The 20,080-nt window shown below is 37.4% G+C and overlaps 1 protein-coding gene across 5 annotated transcripts in view; it reads right to left on the bottom strand.

The window, feature by feature from the left end:
- The window catches only part of LOC115429850 (voltage-dependent calcium channel subunit alpha-2/delta-1-like), a 105,761-nt gene that overhangs the window by 7,885 nt on the left and 77,796 nt on the right, over positions 1-20,080 (bottom strand). For 3 of the 5 annotated variants that reach the window (XM_030149629.1, XM_030149628.1, XM_030149631.1), the window contains 22 exons: positions 19,835-19,924; positions 19,148-19,213; positions 18,313-18,396; positions 18,148-18,222; positions 15,599-15,670; positions 15,395-15,466; positions 15,258-15,319; positions 14,672-14,748; positions 13,104-13,112; positions 11,054-11,062; positions 10,374-10,434; positions 10,135-10,241; positions 8,291-8,375; positions 8,004-8,066; positions 6,346-6,461; positions 6,186-6,257; positions 5,741-5,808; positions 5,611-5,649; positions 5,452-5,523; positions 3,491-3,643; positions 2,277-2,329; positions 998-1,053 (listed from right to left, as the gene is read on the bottom strand). In XM_030149629.1, the coding sequence (XP_030005489.1) occupies positions 998-1,053; positions 2,277-2,329; positions 3,491-3,643; positions 5,452-5,523; positions 5,611-5,649; positions 5,741-5,808; positions 6,186-6,257; positions 6,346-6,461; positions 8,004-8,066; positions 8,291-8,375; positions 10,135-10,241; positions 10,374-10,434; positions 11,054-11,062; positions 13,104-13,112; positions 14,672-14,748; positions 15,258-15,319; positions 15,395-15,466; positions 15,599-15,670; positions 18,148-18,222; positions 18,313-18,396; positions 19,148-19,213; positions 19,835-19,924 (1,561 nt within the window). The remainder of the gene's footprint in view (positions 1-997; positions 1,054-2,276; positions 2,330-3,490; positions 3,644-5,451; positions 5,524-5,610; positions 5,650-5,740; positions 5,809-6,185; positions 6,258-6,345; positions 6,462-8,003; positions 8,067-8,290; positions 8,376-10,134; positions 10,242-10,373; positions 10,435-11,053; positions 11,063-13,103; positions 13,113-14,671; positions 14,749-15,257; positions 15,320-15,394; positions 15,467-15,598; positions 15,671-18,147; positions 18,223-18,312; positions 18,397-19,147; positions 19,214-19,834; positions 19,925-20,080) is intronic. The other 2 variants (XM_030149630.1, XM_030149632.1) reach the window with 1 other exon arrangement.

The following is a 20,080-nucleotide window of genomic DNA, read 5'->3' on the forward strand; positions in this document are numbered from 1 at the left end:
TCATTACGCCAGAATGTCAAAATTAAGGAAAACTGTTTGGTAATAGCGTGCTTAATGATGTTTAAAGCCTTATTGAAGTAATTAAAGGCTCTGCTGTTTAAAGGTATACTCTGAGAATCTAAAAAGCAAAGAGGATTCTGCTCAGAGATCTATCTGTACCCTATAACAAAACAAATACTGTGTGTGAATTTCAGTAGTTATTATCAACGACATCAAATAAGAAATTTTAAAATATACAAAAGTAAGACCACAGCAGCTGTGGAAAACTTCAGTGATCTGAATGAAATGACATTATGCTTAACCCAGTGCTACATTTGTGTCAGTTCCCAAATGGACTTTTCTCCATATTTAACATTTCTTAAGTGATTAATCACCATTTATTGTAATATTATCTTCTTTATTTGGTGGTTTGTCAGTAAAAATCATGTATTTTCCTATATTTAATTTACTAATCATGTAGATGTTCACTAGAACTCAGATTAAAGTTGAGGGTTATTATATCAAAAACAGAAAAAAACTGAAGAAAGGTGACTTTTTCAGCCAAATCTACCATTAACTAAATATAAAATAAGTGTTTCCATCCACTGTCACTGATCAAACTCCATGGGTTTTACTGGTGAATCACTGTTGTAGAAGATGACGATGTTTCCATGTTCACTATGGAGCCTCTGAATGTCAACATAGGTCAAATCTGATAACCATGAGAAGATGACAAACTGCATTTTACACCAATTATTTACATGTATTGATAGGATTAGTGGATCAACAGGAGTTAAATATTTTATAACAGTAGATGGTTTTGGTCAGCAGTGGCTGTTTGGGTCTTTATGGATTCATTTATTGCATTTCTATTTCCACAATTAAAGATCATCAACAGATTTGCCATCAGCCAAATCAGTCTTGAAAACACGCACAAGTTAAAGTATTTAATGTAATTAAAGTCTGTTTTTTTATGTATAGTTTAACCCAGGAAAAAGTGACGATGGTGTAAACTCACCTGCATTCAGGTAGTTAGGGAATGTGATGCTGACCAGTAATTGTTGCAGGATTGACCTAAGAGGAAAAATAAATGCCACAGATGATACATTTCTGGAATATGATGTACAATATGCCATCTGTGTAAATGCTGTTGCAACAGGTCTGTGTATGCTCAACTTATTTTTTTCTTTTTTTTCTTTTTTTTTTTAATCAGAAACAGCATTAAAAATTAGTTATTTCTTTTCATAGGCAACAAGGAAATCCCTACAAATCAGAAACAAAAATAACAAATCCTGTTTTCATAATCTGAGACTTGATATGGGTATTTACAGGACACGAGCAGCAGAGTCCCAGGTCTAACAGATCCTCATTCATTGTGACTACCATAAATATTAGATTAATTGTACACTTGAATCCCAAAGGCAGCTGGTTTAACCACAGTAAATATATGTGGCTGTCTTTCTGCAGTCGAGGCTTCTTCACTGAGACACACACTATTATTATTTTGGAAAATGACGTATTACTCCACGTCCATATGTCATGGTTGATTATACAATGCTATAGTTTTTTCCTTCTTTTTTCTGCACTTCTCGATCCATATTGGCATTCTTGTCTTATAAGAGACCACATTCAGACTCAAAATATGAAAAAATACATCTTTTTCTTAGTATTATTTGTTCTATAGAGTAGAAAATAAAAATCAAACTTTTTTTTTTAACTTTTGTTGATCCTTTAAAAAATAAATTAATTTTTAATATAGATAGATAGATAGATAGATAGATAGATAGATAGATAGATAGATAGATAGATAGATAGATAGATAGATAGATAGATAGATAGATAGATAGATAGATAGATTTTTTTTTCTTTTTTTTTTTTTAAATGCAGGTCACTTGAGCACTCATTTTTATTTATAATATCAATTTCAGACAAGAAATTCCAATGACCAAAACATACACAGACTGTATCAACATCCAAATCGATTCTTTATTTGACATACTGTAAAACAAGCTGTTAATGACATCAAGACAGAAAGATAGAGCATAAATCAAAGGAGGATTTTGTGGAATGTTGACTGTCCTGGGAACAATTCAGCTATTAAACAGATGCGGTATGTCAATTTTGAAAGAACAAATTCTAGCCTGCTTTCCATTAAGGATCTGAGTTAAAGGATTTACAATGTGATCTTTGATACTATATATTTCGTTATTAATCATCTGCAAAAAAAAAAAAAAAAAAAAAAAAAAAAGGCATAGATGCTAGAGCGTGTCGAAAGTGTTCTTAAAAAAGTAACTCACCATGCTGCAGCTGTCGCCCACCATCCTACATTCAGGATATCTGCTATTGTGGGCTGAGAGGGGAAAAAGAAAACGAGAGTTAATAACAGCAAAAGTCAAAGTCAAACTTAGAATAAATCCTCTAACAAATCATTTAAAACTGGTGGAACCACTCTGAGCATTCTGCTTGTGTTTACACAAGTGTTTACTGCAGACAACTGTCCAGTCTTGCCCAGCACCGGCCAGACCACAGGTCTAGCCAAAGGTTTTATTTTGTCCCTGTCAGAGGAAATTAGAAAACAATCCTTCTCAACAGATGCAAGCATAAATATGTAAACAAAGAGTCAGTGAAAAAACAAAGTAGCACACGGTTTGAATAAGTCCCAACATGTTGCTTTGATTATGGTTAGCATGCGAGGGCCTTGTTTTGGTGAATCAGTGCTGTATCCTCTCTTTAGCTGGTGCCGTTTTGAGTCATCAAGGAGTCCTAACTAACCGTGTTAGAGGCATCACTGCCTGTTGACAATGTCTTTGATCACAAATATCTTCATCTTTCATCTCACCTTGGTCACTCGAGCGTGTTGTACACATTTGCGGTACAAGCTGTAAATTACGTGGTTTCAGCTGTCAATTAGTAACAGGAATTTCTGCATCTGTAAATTACAGCAAATGCTTTTTCTTTCTTTCCAGGGTATCAGCTTATTACCTCTGCCCACTGGTAGTTACGCACACTCTCCAGCATCATTATGTCTGTATGTCTGCAGTCAATTTTTATCATTTCACAGTAAGTTGTAAGTTTTGTAAGTGATGAAAAACAGTGCATGTTTCTACATCACTTGGTGTGTTAGCCAAGCACACTAGACCACCTAATCCTGTTACTGTTACTGCAACTCCCACTCTAACGCTTTCACCATACCCTCTGCTTCCCTTCTCATCTGTTGTATCCAGATTTATGGCTCCCCAGTGAGTGACCGCTTGTGTGTGCATGTATGACCCTTTGGAAGTGTGTGAGCAAACAGGTACATGCACAAATGGCTGCATGCACTCATGCGTTTGTCCAAGTGGATTAGCATGTGTGTGTTCATTCAGGGGAATTAGCGAATGGATATGCATGGACATCAAAATGTGTGAACATGTATGTGTGAGTGTGCATGTGGGTGGTTGTATGTGTGTGTGTTTAAATGTGTAAGTGTGGTAGGTTATGCATGTATGGGTCTCTGGCTTATGTAACTCACCACATAGACAGATCGCAGGCCTGCAGCTGCCTTGCTTTCTTTCTTGGGGTCACAAAGTGACTGGTAGTCGAAGGTCTTCTTAAAGGTGAACAGGGAGGAGTTCACAAGGTTTATCATCAGGATGGGGTCAATAACACCGAAGAAACGCCCAATCTAAGAAACAGGATGACGGAAAAGAAGATGCTTTTCTTTACCACAGGATTAGGAGAACATTTATGATATAGAAGCAACATTAAAGAAAGAGAGGAAAAACTCAAGTAGGAATAAGAGAATCAGAATCAGGCATTTTAACATCAAAGGACTTGTGCTGTTGTTATGTGTCACTGTGGTGCAAATGGGGCTCTGGTATTCTGGAGCCCTGAGCAAAGTTGCCCGTTCTGCCCTTATAGTAATTTTTTTTTTTTTTACAAGTACAAAGAAATCTGTAAGCAACAAATAAGCATCAAAATTCCCTTAAGTTCCTTGTTTGAAGAACTCTAATAGGTGGCTGACTCTGGTACTCTAAACTCAAACACAAACAACTGTAGTATAATACATACACCGCACAGTCAAGTATTATCAGCTATGATTGTCGAACAAATCAAACTTAAAAACCTTACAGACACACCTTTATATCTATTGATATTCCCATCTACCAACATAGGTTTGACTGTCCAGGTTCATAGAGAAAAGAATTTCTGTCTCTACTGAGAAATGTTGAAGAGCAAAGAAAAAAAAAGTTATCATTCACTTCTCTTTATCTTATATGAAAGTAAAATCTATGTAAAACACATGTGCAAAAGCTCACACATCAAATATGAGTATGCATGTGTAGAGAAAGTTTAAAACTGAGAACACTGCACATACAGACACACACTTGGTAAATCACACTCCAGTCCAGGATGATGGACTTTGGTATAATGTGATTAACACAGTCCACCAGGCAGTCATAAATCCTGACAAAGAGGAAGTAGTTTGTCTCAGCATCTTGAAGGTGTGACATGACCGCGTGCATGGGAGTGTTTAAGTACTTGTGTATCCAGGAGGGAGTGTGTACAGTAAGTAGCATTCATCTATGTGTGTGTGCTGAAAGATGTGCATGTGCTGGAATGAACGTCTGTGTGTGCATGAGGAAATGCAAACTATCCCTTTCCTTCCACTTTGTAAGGTCACTGTTAACAACCGGTCCTCCACATATCCATTCCGCTTTAGTCCAACAGCCAAAGGATATATAAATCTTCCAATCTATAAGGTAAAGCAAGCCTTCTCTCCTTTCCCTGTGCAATAACAAAAATAATGAATTAACAGTCACAGCCCTGTTGGCTGCAGACTCCCCAAGGGTTTCAGAGAGAGAAAAGAATGAACTGGAGAGAGAAAGACATAAAGAAGTAGAGAAAACGAGAAGCTTATAGAAAGGGAGAAACTTTGCTCCTGTAGGAAATATGATTGAGGGCAAACAGCCTTCTCCAAACAAGGCCTCAGGTCCCTGGATTTTAGTGCTGCTGCCAAACTTCAGAGGGGGACTGATTTATCCAGCGCACACCCAGCCCTGATTAGGAAGGAGCCGCGGCTGCATGAAAAAACATTTACTCAGACAGCAGCAGGGGCCCTCTCGCAGCGTTTAACATAGGGCAACAGGGAGAACTATGCACACTTACTGTATGTCAGAAAAAAGAGTTCTTACAGAAGATTGGTGATTAGAGACCAATAAAACATATCTGATATGTAAACCTAAGGATACAGCATGAATAAATCATTATCTTAGATTTAATTGCATGACATAAATATATTTTGAATGTAATTGCAGAAAAATTATCCAGATTATGAGGTAATGGATTTCAAAATACAGAAAGAACACAAATTAAGCTTCCAAATTATTTTGATCTTTCCAGAAATCACCAATGATGACATAAAATTGCAAAATTACAGTTTAGGTTTTTACAGGTATTATATCTGAATGACAGTGAATTCAGTATATTCACCTGATCGATATATTCATCTCTATTCGCCATCACCAGGAAGCCCCCATCATCAAGAATGACGCAGTCTACAAACTGGAATCACACAGACATGAGTAAAACGGTGCTCACAAACAACTCTTATCAATAATGAACACTTTAAAGAATGATTAAAGGTCTTACCTCATTGTTCCGCTGACAGCCACAGATCTCATCATTACACTGAAAATACAGTAGAATATAAAATGTAACGAGAGGTCACAGTCTGGATCAAACATGTCATTGTATGTATGAGTCATGCAAATGTACTCACATTCATTCTCTGCGTGGTGTTAATGAAACTCGCCATCCAGGCACTGATGTCCAACTTTATGCCGACCACTGGGATCAAACACAAAAGCCAGACATCCTAGATCATGTTGGACCTCTGTGTCAACTTTACACTCTGAACTCAAAATGCAAACTTGGCCAAGGATCACAGGAGACTAGACAACTTGATATGTGGTTTGTATGTGTGTGTTTGTGTGCATATGTCAGAGGGAGAGCGAGAAACTGACAAATGACGAGTAGTGGTCTGTACATAAGAGCCTGTGTGTGTCTCAGAAGAATGAATAGGGTTACAACCCTGGGGTTGCAAATTTTTAGTGTGTACATAAGACAAATAACTGCAAGTGTAAGTATGTTTATGTACAGGTGGCAGAATGAGAGAGACAAGTCAGGAGACTAATGTGGAAATACAACTCTCTTTTCTTCCTTACCAGCTGGTTTGAGTGTAATGTCATCATTGATGAAGTCTACTGCTCTGCTCACAAGTATTGAGTCATCACTTACTGCAAGAATATAGCATAAATAATATGTCAAAACCTATGTACATGTACAGAGAGATGAAGAACTTTTTTATAACTGACTTCATTTTACCGTTCTCTTTGGCGAGGTAGGGTGTTGGAGTAAAGATGTATAAATCATTGTCCAAACTGCGTTTATAGAAACTTGACTCGTACGTCTCAGCTTCTTCTTTCCAGTTAAGACCAGCACTGTCACATACACAGACACAAATAAAACAAAAAGTAATCCTCTCTTCACAAACACTGACCACATCACTATACCCATCAATCAGCAGTGCTAGGAGAGTAAAGTTACGCAGATATCACAATTTGGCCAAAAATATGACTTAGGAAATTATGCTATGAAGATAACAATATGTGAATTTTATCCTTTTTTTTTCATCTTTATGAATTATGAATTTTATCCTAAGTATTTATGCGAACAATACCCATTAACAGGGAAGTCTCTCAAGGTGATACTTTTATGAGTTTTGTTTATGTCTTCAGGTGGTTTGAGCATCTATTTATGAATGATTACAAAAAAGATAAGGTCTCAGGTCACTACCACTGCTGGACAGAATGAGAAAATTTGTAGATATAATGGGCCGGATCTACTAAAGGTTTGCGTGTATAAAAAAGTGTGTAAACTTATTGCACACACAAAAAAATTTACAAATTGATTTACTAACAATGTGCACTAAGGGTTGCGCCTTTCAAAGGTGCAAAATAGTGCGTCTGCATCCAGTTAGTACGTTTGCTGCAATGAATTTGCAATATGGACCGTTTACACACAATTGTGCGTGTGCTGGGCGGAGAAAATGTAAATATTTTAATTTAGCACACGCAAAGTGGTTTATCAAACCCGAAAGCAATTTTGCTGATAGAAACTGGCCAATTTTTTTATATTTAACACATCTCAAAGGGAGGTGCAAACGGTTTGGATGTGTAATTGTGCACACATGGAAGTGGTTATTGTCGCAAGAAGGAGACATCAAAATGATGAAACAAGATGCAGAAAACACATTTTTCACCTTTGTGTGAACATTTTTAGAATGATGAAAGAAAAAATAATTGAGACGTATGCACCCCCCCCCCCCCCCCCCCCCCACACACACACACACACACTTTATGGGAGTCTTATGCCAAATGCAACTTTTCCACTTGATCTGATGACTGTAATTAAAAATACACACTTACATTCGGCTACAGTGCTACAAAATTATGTGCGCTTGACAGTCATTCAATCCATCTACCCACCCCCCACCACCACCACCACCTTTAAAATGAATCCGGCACTGCTGCCCTTGCCTCTGGATCATTCCAGCGTACTGTTGCCATTAGTGCTGGTGTATCCCAGATTGCCAGATATTTGCACCCAGGCCAGGGTCTGAAAAGACCTGCTCCCATATCCCAGAGCAGTTTTTCCAGCGTATTGTCTCCATGACGATACTAGTGCACGCAAAATCCTCATTTAAATAGGACGGTCTCCAAGACTTTGCACCTGTTGTACTTTGTGCAAGCAATCTTAGTTAACCACCCGCAAACCGTGGTTCAACCCCACATGCAAAATTGTAGATTGCGCACGCAAATTAGTACACGCAAATTGGGATCTTAGTAGATTCAGCCCAATATGTATAAAATACCAGACAGGTCTCACCAAACAACATCATGAAGTATCAGATAAAGCTGAACATATCATCTACTCCTCTGTGTGCCTCTAAGTTAAGCCCCCTCCCCCCATGAAGATGGTACCTTTTGGGGTAGACTCGAGTGATCCCTCCATCAGTGGCAACAAATCTGGCTGAGACTCCATGCCTGACAGAGAGATACAACTATTAAACACAGTAGTACAAACATTTGCACAATGCTTTATGTCTGTATAACAGTTTCTGGTGAGTTTTCAAGCATCTGTGTTCAATTTTTCAACTTCATTACTTATTGCCATATACTAAGTGTCAAATAATTCACTCTATATTCCATTTGCAATTACTGGGTCAGGATTGATGGTAATGCATGCAAAGGTTTGGTGATTTACTTACGGCATCTCCGTTGTTTTCCAAGTCTTTATGAGATCTGCAGTGATGCCAGCGTCTAAGAGCAGCCGATTCACCAGCTCAACATTACCTAAACAGGAAAACAGTACCCCTTAAATGACTATGTTATCTTTAAATACTGTAAATCTGCTGTGGCATCAGATAAAGGGACTGGAATATCCAGTGTATCATTTGATAGGCAGTAGGTGTTAGAACAAGCCACCGCTTTAAGATATTGACTTCATTTTTGTTATTGTAGACTTTAGTTTGAAAGTTATGGGTCTGAATGAAATGAAAGTTCTTGAATATGTAGCATACCTGGGGAAAAAACATCATGGATTTAATACTGTGAGAAAGATGAAAGAAGGATGCACAAAGAACTGAATTTGCAATGACCTTGATATAATAAAAAAATTAAAAATGAGTCAAAACTCATCCAACGATAAGTATTTATACATAGATAGAACATTAATAGTGAAACTGAAGCAATGAAATACAGTTGACTTCCTAAAAACCATGAATAAATAGATCAAGGTGTAGGCGGTAGGTTGCTATAGGTGTAAAAAATTATTTTCCGAGACATCCGACAAGACCACATGACAAACATAACAAGTGATAAAAGCCACTCTGCCATTTTTTAGCTATGCCAGTCACTTTGAACTCTCCGAAAACTTGTTTCAGTCCATTAACATCGAGGCCCGTCGATATAGCCCCACCACCTCCTCCAACCTTTATGACACACCACACACATCAGAGAAACAGCTGGTGTAACACTTTATCCCCCCCACTCCACCTTCCCTCTTCTTGCCGTGGTTTTCATTAGGGGATCTCTTTATTGAAGGCAGCCCACGAATTCCTAATGTACTTCAACTTCTTCGCCACTGCAGTGGCTTAACCAAGTAAAGCGTGTAACAATACTCAAGCCGCCAATAGTCCACATGGGCCATACTTCTCTTCCCTCTAAAACTCCCTATGGAGTCCATTAAACTAGCAGCTAATAATGGTGAAAATAATAGTTCAATTGGGTGACAACTTTTATTGGATTGATCATATTGAAATAAAGTGAGTTCTTCAACTGAAACCACCACACTGCACCTTAGGACAACATATAATAATGGATCTCTTTTATAAGTATTCAGGGACATTATGTTTAATGGCAAAAAAGTGAATGATGCACATAAATGAGCGTATGCAAGACATGGAAAGGATATTAATGCTTTGGTTAGATGTTGGGGAGAAGGTCCACTGGTCCCTGATTTGTGTTTTATTGCTCCGCTCGCGCTCTTGGCTTGACGTGTCCTGCTCTTTCTCACAAACACACAGTAATTGGATGAGGTCGAGCAGCTATAGGTGGGGTGTGGAAGGCATATTACTGGTGAATATTGTGTGTGTGTGCAAGTGTGTGTGTCACATCTAAGCTCACACATGTGCAGTCGGGCGTGTGATGGTCAGACTTTTAGAGTTAGCATCAAATGGGTAACACGAACACAGGGGTTCCATATTACAAAGCTTTGCCTGGTCATGCACACCAAACCATCCAGCCAGACCTGTATTTCACTGGAGAGAGACACCTCTGGGAATAGGTTTTCGGTTGGCCGTCATCCATTAAATGTTCAATGCACACCTAAATGTTAAGCCATATGGTTGAGATTCATTCACATGTACATGCTATTGTTAATACTGCAAAGCTTTGCAGCTCTTTGAGATGTAAATTGGAGGCTGGTCCAAGTGTTCTGCATCTACAAGATCCAGTTTTGATTGTCCCAGGGACAGTGTTATATTAAGTGGGTCAGAGAAACAGAAGTGGAAGGAGAAAAGAGGAATTCAGACTATTTGTGTTTAACACTCACACATGGGGTTGTTTGGAGTCTTTGTATCGATGTAATAGTTAAACTCCATGAGGAATTCAGTGTTGTTTTTGTTCTTGTCAGGTGGTTTCAAGTCCTTGCAGTACATCCTGTTGGACACAAACAAAGTCTACAGTGAATGAGTGTAGAAACAAAAAATAATTTAGTGATCCACAACGAAGACACTAAAGTCGTTTAACAATTATTACTGGGAAAATGTAGGTCATCTAATGATACCTTACCTTGGTGCAATGAATGTATAACCATATTCATCAAACTTGTCGGCCATTAGGCTTTCCGAAACTGGTTGAAGAAATAAAATTGTCATGAGTTTTCCATTCACTAAGGTTAAATTAAAGAGTCACAGTGCAGGCTGAAATAATCATTATATGTAGATGAGATGGTGCTCCACTGGTCGGAGTAAAACACCTGCTGAATATTTCATGGAGTAATAGTAAGACAGAACTCCAACACAGACCAAAACTAACATGAGGCTTATTCTCTTAGCTGAAAAAACATTAGTGGCAAAGATCCACATATTGAACATTGCCACATCCTTCCTTTCAGCAAATGATTTTTTCCATTTTGAATAACATCCTCAGGTTAAGCTATTTAGTTAAACTGTGACTGAAATGACAAATAAAGGCGAGAGAACATTGGAAAAATACAAAGCAAAAGCTTTTACCACATTTAACACATGAAACATGAAAGTAGATTAACTGACAGACCATTTCAAAAACATGTAAACTGTTGTACACTACATCTGTAACAGCACAGTTTTGCACAAACAACTGAAAATCAATTAAGTATAAAAGAGAATAACAAATATTGTGGTAAAGAGTTGGCCAAACAAGCTGGGTAAAGGTCTGACAAGGCTCAAGAACAAGAGGAAAGAGATGAAAGTAAAGAAAAAAATACTTGCCATCTTTCCCTGGAGTGGAAAAAAAATCCCAGCAGAGAGAGAATGAGTGAACGAGAGAATCATCCCCGGGGAGGAAAAGACGACAGGGAAAAGAAAGGGAAAAAAGACAGGGTAAAACCACAGGGGTCTAAGGTGACACAATATTTTATTCACAGAGCGAGTCCTGAATAGAAATATTGTATTCCAATCAAAAGGTTTTAGGCCTTTGGATGTAAATGGGGACAGTGTTGATGGAGAACACAAAGAGAGGCTTAAAATGTGGTCAGGAGATTTTACAGTAATAATTTAGATGTGTGTTTTTAGCTTTGGTATTAAAATTCTTTTGGTGATACTCTAAATCCGTGGAGTTACTGTGCTTCAATGATGGATTTGCATTACAGTACTATACATCTGAATGAGCTCTGAAATATTAACCACAGCCCAGTTTTGAATAAACTTAGCACTGCTCTGAGATTCAACAAGACACGTCATGTTGACAGTTGATTATTCTGTACAGCCAAAATTCTCATGACGACATGGGCTACTCCTTGTCCTCTTTGGTGGCCATGATTGGAAAATAATTACACCCATGTGCTTTTCCTTTGATACGGGGTCACTGCTTACTAATCCAACAAAGTATCTGATAATGATGGATAACAGGGAGAGCTGCATATATATTTCTGCACTTTCACTCGCCTTTTTGCACCGATGAAATTCTTGCAATTACATTGAGATTCGTTACAATATCTATGATATGCAGCTGCAGAGTTCAACAAAAACATGAATGTACTTCAACATGGATCATGAAGCAAAAGACAGGGTGAAAAACCTGCATTAATGTAACATACAGGGTGGGGAAGAAAAATTTACAATGAACATTTAGTTGTTTTTTCTCAGCAGGCACTACGTCAATTGTTTTGAAACCAAACATATATTGATGTCATAATCATACCTAACACTATTATCCATACCTTTTCAGAAACTTTTGCCCATATGAGTAATCAGGAAAGCAAACGTCAAAGAGTGTGTGATTTGCTGAATGCACTCGTCACCCCAAAGGAGATTTCAAAAATAGTTGGAGTGTCCATAAAGACTGTTTATAATGTAAAGAAGAGAATGACTATGAGCAAAACTATTATGAGAAAGTCTGGAAGATACTATTAAAGAAGAATGGGAGAAGTTGTCACCCGAATATTTGAGGAACACTTGCGCAAGTTTCAGGAAGCGTGTGAAGGCAGTTATTGAGAAAGAAGGAGGACACATAGAATAAAAACATTTTCTATAATGTAAATTTTCTTGTGGCAAATAAATTCTCATGACTTTCAATAAACTAATTGGTCATACACTGTCTTTCAATCCCTGCCTCAAAATATTGTAAATTTTGCTTCCCCACCCTGTATATGTGACAAATAGTGTTAAAGTTGTTAGTTATACTTGCCTTTAAAAAACAGCCTGCATTGAGTTTCAATTAAACCGCAGTTCTTAAAATATTGCAGATGGAAAATAACAAAACCACACAGAAGGACAAATAGAGATGAAGCTGAGTGTGTAAGAAGGGATACTGTCTTTCATTATGCGTTATTTAACAAGGTTGTAAAACTCAAACTGAGTCAAAAACTAAAGAAAACAAAGAAAAGCACCAACTCATGTTTTAGGTGCAGAGTCACATCTTTCTCCTTTATGGTTTCACCTTAAAATAATCCAAACATCCTGTCCTGTGTTCTTCCTGCTACACGGCAATAGTGCCAAAACCACATCTGAGGGCCACTGGAACAGGTGGGGGTTAAATACATACATGCACACGCAGACATACACACATCGACAGCATGTTGTGTGGGCGCATGTAGCATGCAGAGTGCTGCTTGTGAGTGCAGATGTTGGCTGCATTCACCATAAAAGAAGTGTCATTAATAATCAGAAGCCACTGAAGAAAAATAAAACAGATAATAAAAAAAAAATGCTTGAGTTTTCTTGAATACACTTAATGAACTATGGGTTAGTGGAGCTACATCTAAAGTTTGGTGTTGGAGACAAAGGGTTAGAAGGTAAACCACAAGAGGTGAATACTTGCCCAAATACGCTGCAGGGGTCCAACACACCAGGAATGAGCAAGAGTTGAGGAGGGCAAGAGAACAGGAGGAGGTAGGAGGATAAAAAGATAAGAGGAGGGAAACAGGAATAGAACAAAAGAGGAGGGAAAGGAAAAAAAAGCCAACAGGGTTACACAATATTTTATTCAAACACTGAATAAGAATATTGTACAGAAAAATATGAAACACTTAAAGGAGATACAAGGGGTTTTCATGTAATTCAGGGTGAGTTTTATGTATCAGCGTGTGTGAAATAACCATCACGAGTTGATTTCAGTTAAGGTTTAATCTAATGTTGATGTTGATACAGTTAAGGTTTTCATTAAAAGAAAAAAGACAATGAAATAATGATATGATGTCTGATGTCAAAGTAACCATAGTATTGAGAAAACTGAATTCGGTTGCATTTATTTACCGTCAAAGTTATTTTCTTTTCTTTTTGATAAACTCAAGGTGGATTGAAAATTTCAAATTCGTTCTTTTCTTTTTTTTTTTTTTTTAATCCCTCACAACGTTGCAGCGCCTTTCACCGTCTTGGATGCTGGAACACACTCAAAAACACCACTAAGGAGAGTTTCAAAATGTTCTCTGCTCACAACTGAACTGTATGTAATAAAGGTGATGAAATGCTCAGTGTGATGGATTACCAAAGTCAAGCATGCCTCAAGTCTCTGCCAGTAGATTCTAAAAGCATATTGGAAAAAAAAAAAAAAACAAGAAAGAATAGCTAATCGGTGCCTCAAAGGTAGAAATCTACTCTTAAATGTATGATATACTTGGAAAAATGCCTGGTAATAATTTTCCGTTTATTTAATACATTCAGTAATTACATGCATCATTTAAGCTGATTTGTTCTGCATTCACAAAATCCACAAATGTCTTTAAAAGCCTGGTGTCGACTACCGAGTGCAGCCAGGCAGGCAGCTATAGACAGACACAGGGACAGACTCTAATCAAGGACGGCTCCATCTTAACTGCAGTGAACACACTATAAAACTGCCCTTTGAGTAACACTATGAGTCAATGACATCTTTTACTAGTGGGAACAGACAGGGCTCAAAAGAGACATGAGACGACAATGCCACACATATGGAACCTCTGATCCAGTGTATAATATCTCATAGAGCCACGTACAGAAACACACATGCACACACTTGCAAAGTAAAGTACTAAACTGTATATGAATTGATGAGTATTGTATGTGTGAAAGGGGACACTGGAGCCACTCGTCCCGCTGTCTGGCCAGACACGCTTTGAACAACACCACAACTGAGGGTGGATGTTGCCCTAGCGACAGAAGCGGTGAGGGTACGCAAGGGTGGTGTAGATTGTGTAGAGTGTGTATGTATATAAGTGGGGGTGCTGTAAATGATGGATATGAACCATAAGCTGAGGCACGAGCTTTTCTGAACCGTACATGGAGAGCATTAACAGTCATTTTCCACCCGGCATTATTTGTCTACTGTCTGTGTAAATGGAAGGTAGATGTTATTGAGTGGGAAAACTTAGAATGGCACAGGAGAATGAGGTGATTTAGGAGAGCACTTACATTTCGCCTGGGTGATTGTGTCGCCGATTGTGGCCCGGATGTAATGCATGCTGTACTCAGGTAGGACCAGAGCTAGGCTGACAGAACACACATGTAGAATATCACATCAAATTCTGCATTTATAGCACTGAAAAAAATCACAAAAATAGTAGAAATCTACACAAGAGGTTATGTTTTCATCTGGGTTTGTGTGTCTGTCTGTTTGTCTGTTAACAAGATAACTCAAAAAGTTATGCATGGATTTCAATGAAATTTTCAGGAAATGTTGATACTGGCACAAGGAACATATGATTACATTTTAGTAGTGATTGGGGGGGGTGCTGATCTGCCTTGGTGGAGATCTGCGTTCTCTGTGTGCTTTTCTAGTTAATTATTGTAACTTTTTTTGCACAAGATCTTGCTCAACCCAATACTTAAAAAACATGCATTTGATTAATTATATTCTTCAGGACATATTTCCGTGGTCATTGGTCCTTATTGACTTAACTCTAAATGTATCTGGATTATGTCTGGTCCGTTTCCAGTTCAGTCTTGTCAAACCACCAAAAAAAAAAAAAACAATATACAGAATACAGAAGATATTTACCTGTAATCTGTCGACTTCACTGGTGCATATGTATAGGACCTCTCACTTACATCAATGTAGCGCTTTAAAGACAAGTAATTAGTCAAAAAACATGTTACCTCTTATCAACATCACATTCCTTTAAAATATGAAGTTACCTCATCTTGAGATTTCACCAGTGTAGGTATTGTGTAATTCCCCGTTAGACCATCAATCATTTTTCTTCTCATCTGTTAACCAAGTAATCATAAATAGAGAGATCAATCTTATTATTATTATTATATATTGTTACAAATTACAGGGTTATCAAGTCTGTTTTGACTCATAAAATCATAGGAGATGGAGTAATTTATTTTCCAAACCTCGACTTTGATGTCATTATCTATCTCGGCATCAAGGAAATCCAATGTTACAGGTTCATGAAACTTGGCAGTCTGCATGGAAATGCAATCAATTAGTCTGTAATCCATACAATTATTTCTAATTCTAAGTCTTTGATCAGAATGAAGGAATAACTGAGCAGTAAACAGAAACAGAAGTAATTAATTTTCTGTTTCCAAAACTTCATACTTTCATAATTTTAAAGCTTTACACAAGGCAATGATTATACAGGGTGTCCCATAAGTCTCCATACATAGGAGACATAATACATATGGTTCTAACATATATTTCTTTATATTTCTTCTTTATAGCTCTTCAGCAGTGGAGGACACGCATTGAAATGTGTTCCCGACAAAATGGCAGTCATACAGAGCATATTATATAAATAAAAATGGTTTATGTCAAGAAATGTTTATTTTTCCTATGTACGGAGACTTATGGGACACCCTGTAGATTAATTTATCATTTTATTATTGTCATCCATGACTAATCAATGTATGTAAATTTGATAAGAAAAAAGAGACACTTTAAAGGAGTTGTATGTAGTATTTATATTATGCAGCAGGGGTAAGTCACGTGTCAGAACACACTCATAGCTACTACAACCGCCAGTGCATTAATGTTATGTCTCCACAGACGGTATCACTCATTTTAAATTGCCCCCGGGCAAAAATAAAGCTTTTTGAATTTAACAGAATAAAGTATAAAGCTCATTGTTTAACGCAGCACACATCTGCACAATGGTATTATCAAGTTTTCTCCTTCAGAAACTCACAGCCATTTATTTTGACAGTCCATCAAAATAACACTTTCTTAAAATCTTCATGGTGACTGTGTTTGCTGATAGTTTACATTCTACCTCTTTTAACTTAGCTCCATTTTTAGACAGGAAGCAGTCACAGTAAAACCACAAATCACATCAGTTTTCCATATGGTTTAAGTCATCAATAGCTGCACTAAAGACCCATTTTGAGTTAAACTGTCGCAGTTTAATCTGAACTGTGGATCAAAAGATGGCAAATTTAGCCAACATAGTAACATAACTGCTAGAAACTTTATCTCTTTGTAAGCGTCATAATCAAACTCATCAATGAAGAAAAATTTCAGCATCTACTCCATTCTTAATTTAAAGCCAGTGGTGAAAACAACAGTACTTCTAGCCTTTATCTCTTTGTCACTTTCTTTGACTTTAAAGGAGTGTTATTTAGCTTTTTTTTTTTTAATGGAATTATGCATTTTAAAACATTTCCCTGTGGTTCACATAAACTGTAAATGCTATGCTTGGGTCTGAATTCTTCATTAATTCAACTCCACAGGTCCATCTTCAACCCTGTTTCTGAGTAATGACTCCAGAAAGGTCATTTTGAGCGCTGGCCCTTTAAATGCAAATGAGCCACTTCACTCCCCGCCCCTTCCAGGTTGTTGACTGTGCTTTCTGTCCTGTTCAGCCACTTGTGCTGCCAAAATCTAAATCTTACTGTGTATTTTTCTCATTTCTAGACAAAATATCTCATCACACTTAAAATAAGACAAAATCACCTAAAAAGCAACTTTTCAGTGAGATATAAGAACTTATTTTTAGACAACAGATCTTGAAAATCTTATTTCAAGAAATCTTACCAAGATAATTTTCACTTGTTCCATTGGCAGATTTTTTTTTTGCTTAACTCAATATTTTTTTTGCTTAATTCAAGCAAAAAAAAAAAAAACAAAATCTGCCAATGGAACAAGAGAAAATACACTTGGCAAAATTTAGATTTTTGCAGTGTGTGTTCATTAATACAACCAACAACTGAACATTTTAGGTAATCGAAGTTTGGACATATTTTCAGTATGGACTACAACCGCTGCTGCTGACAAACAACTACAGCGTATCTGGAGAAATGTTCATCAGAAGTCTTGACCTTATATGTGCAAATGCTGTGATGTAACTAGTTATAAAACATAACAAATTAAGCAGGAATTAAAACAGGTTGTAGAAATCCACTCCATTTTTCCCGGAATGAATATAAAGATAGCTTTGCAGCACCTGGAGGGTTCAAATTCAAACTTTTTGAACTATTAGTGTCCCCAAATACACAAATAAATGTACCAAAGACTAATAAAAGTAGGTTTAGCAAAATATGACCCCTTTAAAAGTTGTTTCTTAGTGATTCTCCTCCAATCTCACCACCTGATGCTTTAGTCAAAGGCTTCATGGCATTAGACAGATGTCTACCATCCAATACATCTGCATCTTTGATATAACTTCAGAGCTCTTGATTGTCAAGTCTAATGATACATTTAGGATATATTTAATGTTTTAAAGGAGACATACTACATGTAGCTCCTTTAAGACATCAATAGGCGGTCAATACACACATTAGGATATGGTTTATACATGTATTATTAGGTCAAATTTAATTCAGGAATATTCATGGGGAAACTACTGTTTTCTAACAAATTCAGTGGATCTTTGAAGTGGTATCACTTTTAAAAGATGACACCAGATGACACCATTGTCAGTGAAAAAGAAGTGGAGTTTGCATACCAGTGGCTGGAGGTTTGGGTGGAGCAGCACATATCCATTGGGATCAATGGCAAAGTAGTAGCCATTTGGTCCAAACTACAGGCAAAGACAAACAGACAAGCATGAGACATATATAAATATGCATGATCTGTTGTGTATATGTGTCATGTAAATGAGTGTACTTACAGTAAACCGTGGGGTCAGTCTCTTGATATCTTCCAGGGAGACATCAACAGCCATAACACCCAAGATGAGCTGGTTTTGAGATTTCTAAAAAAAAAAAAAAAAACACAGGAAAGCAGAAGCCAGGTCAGGGTTACTGTAAGATCACCCTCTTCTCGTCTATACCCACTTATGAGTCTTGTTGTTCTTTCTGGATGAGTCAAGTCCCACTGTGCATTCTGAATGATTTCAAGGAAATGGGGTACGTTTGAAATCTGGACAGTCTCATTCCCCAAAGCTTTACGTGCCGCCATGACTCACTGACAAGGCATTTCCAGTCTAGTTTCAGTCATAGTGGAGGTAACCCCAAGTCCTCCGAGGTAGACATGAAAACTCATCTTGAACCACTTAGCTACTGGATCATTTGTCTTTCTGATTTGTAGGTTTGATCTCTTTTTTGATTTTTGCTTTGACATCCTAGATTCTCTTCCTGTGGAAGCACATGGGAGGTTTGCAAGGGACCTCAGCGTCAACAAAGGATATAACAAATCGCCACAACAAAGCAGGGGTTTAAAGTAAAGGATGGGATGATAATTGGGAGTATTCATGTTGTATGTTTATTTTTCGGTCTGGTAAAGATTATGGCGTGTCACAAAAGTGCTGACTTAAAATCTCCCATGTGGTCAAAGTGTCAGACATACAGTAAATTTAGTCAACCAGCAACTAGAAAAGAAGATATACACGAAAGATGCACACATGAATGAGTAGCAAGAAACAATGATGAAAAACAGGATTTTAACATTGCAAAACTAGTAACTGAAGTTCAATGACGTGATGTAAAAATCCAAACCAATCATACCTTGGAGCCTGTGACTTTGGTCTTGTTAAAGACAGGCAGAGTTCCAGTGATCACCAGGCCAAGCTCCTGGAAGATCAAGCACAAAACATTCACAGTTCATGTGATATTCAATAAAATAAGTTCACACAATGATTCAGCTCTTCAACAACTAAAATTTTAAATACTGGAACATCCTGATAACATAAAAGTCTTGTGTCACTGGATGCTATACACCCACAGCTTCATAGAAGTTTCCACTAACAAAAGGCAGAAGCATTTCTGGTGCTGATCAAGTCAAAACAGCCACAAATGATGACAGTGTCTTATCAGCAACAACTTGGCTCAGTATACCAGACAGCTTCCTTATCTACACAGTCGCCTAAATGTTGACACAAGCCAAAACATGACACATATTAACTTCATAAATCATTTCTAAAATTATGTTTATCAGTAAAATTGCAAACATGACAGAAGTTAAAGGTGACATTATGAAGATGATAAACAGCAAATGTGAAGCACAGTTTCACAAGTCTGAGATTGTTGATTTGACAGCAAACAGAGCAATCTCTAAATATGGCTTGCACATGTATAGATCTACACAGTACTATTGCTGAGAAGCGCCTATTTATAAGTGTCTTCTTTCTTTAAAAAATACGCATGCAAGTACATAATGAATTTTGTTTTGTTTCAGATGTGGCAGTAACATACCAGTGCATCCAGGTAGACGTTGGTCCACTGAACCTGCTTGGCCTTTTTGTCCGCCTTGACCATAGGCCTGCCTAAAACATCCAGATATTCCTGGAAGAAAAAGAATTCACATTCATTTTTGCAGCATGCATGTTGACAACCCAACCACAAGAGGGCACAATTCATAAATAGTCCCGCGATTTGAGGGGAGGGTAAAAATGAAAGCCAGGTACTGACATTTGTGCAGAAAATACAAATGTGTGTATA

Source organism: Sphaeramia orbicularis, chromosome 12, assembly GCF_902148855.1.
Source record: "Sphaeramia orbicularis chromosome 12, fSphaOr1.1, whole genome shotgun sequence".
NCBI lineage: Eukaryota > Metazoa > Chordata > Actinopteri > Kurtiformes > Apogonidae > Sphaeramia > Sphaeramia orbicularis.